General features: G+C 43.1%; 1 protein-coding gene across 1 annotated transcript in view; it reads right to left on the bottom strand.

Annotated features, from left to right (window-relative positions):
- Window positions 1-1747: 1747 nt before the first annotated feature.
- The window catches only part of DHTKD1 (dehydrogenase E1 and transketolase domain containing 1), a 72769-nt gene continuing 68037 nt past the window's right edge, over window positions 1748-6479 (bottom strand). Inside the window, exons 16-17 of the mRNA XM_056573321.1 lie at window positions 5943-6028; window positions 1748-4201 (exon numbers count right to left, since the gene is read on the bottom strand). Coding sequence (XP_056429296.1) covers window positions 4100-4201; window positions 5943-6028 — 188 coding nt within the window. The 3' untranslated portion in view covers window positions 1748-4099. The remainder of the gene's footprint in view (window positions 4202-5942; window positions 6029-6479) is intronic.

Below are 6479 nucleotides of genomic sequence, written 5' to 3'. Positions count from 1 at the left end.
TGCATATAAAAAACTTTTAATACATTTTTTATAATTTTTTTTTTATAAAATGTATTAAAAAAGTAGGAATTTTGGACTTTTTTTTATTTTTTTTCGTTCACGCCGTTCACCGTACGGGATCATTAACATTTTATTTTAATAGTTCGGACATTTACGCACGCGGCGATACCAAATATGTCTATAAAAAATGTTTTTTACGCTTTTTGGGGGAAAAATAGGAAAAAACGGACGTTTTACTTTTTTATTGGGGGAGGGGATTTTTCACTTTTTTTTTACTTTTACATTTTTTTTTTACACTTGAATAGTCCCTATAGGGGGCTATTCATAGCAATACCATGATTGCTAATACTGATCTGTTCTATGTATAGGACATAGAACAGATCAGTATTATCGGTCATCTCCTGCTCTGGTCTGCTCGATCACAGACCAGAGCAGGAGACGCCGTGAGCCGCACGGAGGAAGGAGAGGGGACCTCCGTGCGGCGTTATGAATGATCGGATCCCCGCAGCAGCGCTGCGGGCGATCCGATCGTTCATTTAAATCGCCAACTGCCGCAGATGCCGGGATCTGTATTGATCCTGGCACCTGAGGGGTTAATGGCGGACGCCCTCGAGATCGCGGGCGTCGGCCATTGCCGGCGGGTCCCTGGCTGCGATCAGCAGCCGGGATCAGCCGCGCATGACACGGGCATCGCTCCGATGCCCGCGGTTATGCTTAGGACGTAAATGTACGTCCTGGTGCGTTAAGTACCACCTCACCAGGACGTACACTTACGTCCTGCGTCCTTAAGGGGTTAAGGTGAAAATTGGCTGGGTCCTTAAGGGGTTAAATTGCTTTTATTTGCACCCAATGCATTACATAACACTAGTCAGTCTTTGTGCCGCCACCCCCCCCCCAACTAAAGTTTCTGAATGCAACCCTGCAAAATAAGTAAATTGTCTGAAGCATAAAGCAAGCATGTTAATGATGTTTGACTATGTCCCAATGTGGACACTGTACAAATAACACAAGTTTGTTCCATAGTATCAACAGTATTTTACCATTCTGAATGATTACAATACCTATAAACACCTTTTATGTAGTAAGTTCCCTTGCAATAGTACCGTATATACTCGAGTATAAGCCGACCCGAGTATAAGCCGAGACCCCTAATTTCAACCCAAAATCCCAGGAAAAGTTATTGACTCGAGTATAAGCCTAGGGTGGGAAATACCTCATCCCCCCCTGTCATCATCCAGACCCGTCATTAACATCCTCATCATCATCCCACACATCCCCCCTTCATCATCCCCTTATCATCCCACACATCCCCCCTTCATCATCCCCTTATCATCCCACACATCCCCCCTTCATCATCCCCTTGTCATCATCCCACACATCCCCCCTTCATCATCCCCTTATCATCCCACACATCCCCCCTTCATCATCCCCTTATCATCCCACACATCCCCCCTTCATCATCCCCTTGTAATCATCCCACACCCCCCCTTCATCATCCCCTTGTCATCATCCCCACCCCCCTTCATCATCCCCACACCCCCCCTTCATCATGCTCTTCTCATCATTCGCCCTCAGTGGTCTTCAACCTGCGGACCTCCAGAGGTTTCAAAACTACAACTCCCAGCAAGCCCGGACAGCCGATGGCTGCCCTGGCTTGCTGGGAGTTGTAGTTTTGAAACCTCTGGAAGTCCGCAGGTTGAAGACCACTGCGGGTGGGGGAGTTCACTCGAGTATAAGCCGAGGGGGGTGTTTTCAGCACGAAAAATCGTGCTGAAAAACTCGGCTTATACTCGAGTATATACGGTATATAAAAAATAGCTTGCCTGGAGGCTAAACTCCACTACTACTTCTAGTTAGTATCTCACTCCCAAAAGCAGTGAGATATGAGAAGTTTGAGGCTTCCCATGCAAGTACCTATGTACTATGAAAATAAGTATACAGATTATAGAGGTAATACAAATTGTACCCATACCGGACAAACTGTCAACCATTCCTCTATAGCCAGAGAACCACAGAACAGCCCCCCCCCCCAAAAAAAAAAATCCAAAAGCACACTCATGAAGTTAAACATATTTTTGGGGGTAGAGATTATTTTTAATGTCATTTATACTTCCTTATGATATTGATTTAGGGATAGGATACACTTAGAAAACAGCACAATAAATTATCACATTTGTAGAAATCAAGCAAAGCATATTACATACATTATGTTCTGAATCAGAAAATACATAGCAATTAAGTTTAATTCACATTATTTTAAGAGACATATTCAGGCAAAAAAATAAAATGACAAGTTTGTACTCAGTCATACTGCATTTCTTCCAGGTTCAACCTTTTCAATTTACAGTTGTGACAACATCAAGGTTTTACCCACAGGTATTACCCCATAGTTATTGCACACCATACATGTTATACATAGTTACTGACAAATACAGCATAAGGCCACATTCAAACAGGAATATTCTGCTCAAAATTACCTCTGCAGCAGAGTCTCATTATTTCAATGGGATTCTGATGCACTGTGCACTTGGCGGGGATCCCGATTCCCGCATCCGCAGCAACATTGAACCTGTTCAATGTTTCTGCGAATTCAGCTTGGAAATGCATTGCTGTCTATGGAGACAGCGCATTCCTGATCGTTCCTAGTGGCGCTGCATCAAGTAAATGTGCGGAATGTCCGCCCATATTTTCCAGCCACATTCCACACATATTCGGCCTTAAAAGAAAAGCCCTTGATAAAGTATTCCCTCTGATTGGGTCCAATTTTGTTCTAGTACAAAAAATAAAAAGAAAAGTAAAACAAAAGCAAAAAAAAGGGTAGCAAGGAACCAATTCTGATGCTGGCAAAAAATTAATAAACTTAAAAATGAGTGCCCTTAATTACACTCACCAATATAAAACTTGCTAAAACTCTATGGCTAACTATCGTAAGAAGGGCTGACTGCTGTGGTGTAGTGTACATTATGCACCTAAAACAGTGTTATTCATTTATTTTACACTACTGTTAGAATCTGATGCAAGGAAAGTTCTTCTCCACTATTCCGCAAACATCTGTACTTTAAAAATTGTTTGTAAATATGTTTTTGTTTTAAGAAAATCTCCAATAATCTAAACTGAGATTGCATAGAGTACACTTCATGCACTTTGTAATACGTACTGTTTAAAGGTTGCAAAAGAAACTACTTAAGCAGTGCATTTGAGCCAGGAGTAAAGATCATGATAAACCTGCTTTCATAGAAATCCATGCATGTGACGCACCTACTTGTAAAGATTCTCTTAGGGTGCGTTCACACTACATTTGGAGGACAGTTTACCACAAGTCAGGATATCTCCCACAGCACACAGCAAATATATCCATAGACCCCAATCACCCTACGGAGGCCAGAAAAGTTAAATGATGGCCTCCATATGGGTGGTTTTCATCAAGGTTTGTGTTTTTCTGCTGGATGGAATCCTGCACACCTCTGTACTATTCTATAGCACAAGATTCAGTAAAAGTATTACATGCAGTATACAATTTTTTACCCAACATAGGAGTGTATTTATGACAGATGCAACAAAGCGTCACAAAAACATTATTTGAAAGAAGCCTTTGCTGCAAAATATTGCAGCACTGTAATTGCTTACATTTTTGTAATCATTTCTTAGCACAATGGTACATGCCACAGTTATTAAGAATAAGAATCTGCATGTAAATACATGCATTTTTCACTAATGGTATTACTCAAATACAGTGCTGTTATTCCAAATCTTTGAAAGTTAGGACACCATTACAAGTAAGTGCCCTAACAATTTTTTAACTATTAACAGACAGCCTTGTCCGCCTGTATAACTTGACAACCCCTTTAACGTATTGCAGTCTTTGCAATCTAGGTGGTCATCGTCATAAAATTTAGAACTATATTGAGTACTAACAGTCTGGAATTATACATTTTAGCACAGTAAAAATGATTTTAGTGTTATGATCCCTGTCCTGAGAGGAATGAAGGCTAGCAGGGCAGAATTGGTGTATTACATCCAGTTGCAGAAATGGTTATTGAAAAGAGAAGCAAGTCTTGATTTAGTCAAAAAGTTGATGCCGGAAAAAGCACTCTCTCAGTTACGCAAATGTTTTTCTAATGATATCTTGTTGTTGTTGTTGGTGTAGAGTCCCAATTCCCACTGCAGGTGCAGGAAGAGCAGGTCTGCTTACAAGCCGTAGCTGAAAAGACAGAAAAATAAACAACTACATGGGGGGCACATCATAAAAGGCAGTTTTTGTTTTAGACAGTTGATATATTTGGTCCATTTGGGCCTTATTTATTAAAAATGTCTAAAAGAGCAGTCTTTGTTGTCCATAGCAAGCAGAACTGAGCTTTTATTGGACTAAAGCAGTTTAGGAATATGAGTGCTGCTTGGTTGCTGTTAGACCTTTTTGATAAATCTGCCGCCCTTGTGGGTTACCATTTTACTTTAGGCTGTCTTCTACTCGTAGGGTAAAGTCACACACAGCACATCCACTTCTGTGACTGCTGGCAGATGTGCTGCCGGCAGTCAAAGTGACTGCAGAGCTAGCTCCCTGCTGCAGCTCGGTAGCTTTGTGTCAGATTGTGAGAGCCGGCGGCAAATCTGTCGCTATCAGTGTATACAAAGAGCTACAGGGAGCTCATTCTGTGACTTGCACGTGGGCAAAGATTTCCCATTACTGTATAAGCAATAGGGCTCAAATTTTGAGGCAGACTCTGTGTGGAAATCTATGAAATTATTGTGTGTGAACATACCAAAACAGTTATACAGTTAACTTTGCTTTGTCTTCTGTGTCTGGTTTTGTGTCATTTGCATATGGGAACTATAAAATTCTATGTAGAATATACCGTATATACTCGAGTATAAGCCGAGTTTTTCAGCACGATTTTTCGTGCTGAAAAAACCCCCCTCGGCTTATACTCGAGTGAACTCTCCTCCTGTTCAGTGGTCTTCAACCTGCGGATCTCCAGATGTTTCAAAACTACAAATCCCAGCATGCCCTGACAGCCGATGGATTTGTAGTTTTGAAACATCTGGAGGTCCTCAGGTTGCAGACCACTGCGGCCTTCGTCATCATCCAGACCCCCCCCCTTAAGTTTTCTACTCACCTCCCCTCGGTGGGAAGAAAGCGTGAGCCAGTCCGGGCCATCTATGCTGCAGGGACCGTCCGGTGGGGAGGGTTAGTTGTTCCGGGCTGTCCATCTTCACCGGGGGGGGGGACCCTCTTCTCTGCTCCGGGCCCGCCCCAGACTAGTGACGTTGACTTGACGACGACGAACAGGGACATTCGTACCTGCGCATGAACGTCCCTGTGTGTCGTCGTCAAGGCAACGTCACAATTCCGGGGCCGGGCCCGGAGTGGAGAAGAGGCCCCTCCCCGGTGAACATGGACAGCCCGGAACAAGTAACCCTCCCCACCGGACGGTCCCTGCAGCATAGATGGCCCGGACCAGCTCACCATTCCTTCCCACCGAGGGCAGGCGAGTAGAAAACTAAAGGGGGGGGGGGGGGGTCTGGATGATGACAAAGGCTGCAGTGGTCCTCAACCTGCGGACCTCCAGATGTTTCAAAACTACAACTCCAAGCATGCTGGGAGTTGTAGTTTTGCAACATCTGAAGGTACGCAGGTTGAAGACCACTGGATTGACAGGTGGTGATTGATGATGAAGGGGGGGGAAATGATGACAGGCGGTGACGATGAAGGGGGGGGGGATGATGACAGGGTAATGATGAAGGGGGGATGATGACAGGGTGATCATGATGGGGATGTTAATGAAGGGGGTCTGGATGATGACATGGGGGGATGATGTATTTCCCACCCTAGGCTTATAGTCGAGTCAATAACTTTTCCTGGGTTTTGGGGGTGAAATTAGGGGCCTTGGCTTATACTCGAGTATATACGGTAGTAAAATGTATAAATGTTAGAGAAATCTTACCTTCCACCCCAACTGTTTCTCAAACCTAGGTGCAACAAAAGTCCAAGCACCCATATTTTGTGGTTCTTCCTGACTCCAAATGAAATCTTTAAAATCAGAATACAAATAATTGACTTTAAATTAAACTTTAAAAATATTCAAGATTAAAGTTAGCTAAAGTCACTGTAGCTAAAATTAGGCATTCAATATAGTAAAGTGTGTTCATTTGATCTAGCAGTTTTCTTTTAACAAATGTATTCGCTTTAAAGATGGCAACAACCAAAATCTACGTAGGTTGACACACACACACACACACACACACACACACACACGCGCACAATGAGAGAAAAAAAATCCTTAAAATCACATTGTCTGATTTTTAACCACTTAAGGACTCAGCACATATCTGTACGCCCTGAGTCCGCTCCTGTTCTATAATGTGGCGCCCCGCGTTCTAGAACAACGGCTGGGACCCATGGCTAATAGCGCACGGCACAGTGATCAGCAACCCTTTAGACGCAGCGTTCAAAGTTGATCGCCATGTCTAAAGTAAAAATA

This window comes from Hyla sarda, chromosome 4, assembly GCF_029499605.1.
Source record: "Hyla sarda isolate aHylSar1 chromosome 4, aHylSar1.hap1, whole genome shotgun sequence".
NCBI classification, from domain to species: Eukaryota; Metazoa; Chordata; class Amphibia; order Anura; family Hylidae; genus Hyla; species Hyla sarda.
This window is presented reverse-complemented; position numbering and strand designations above follow the sequence as displayed.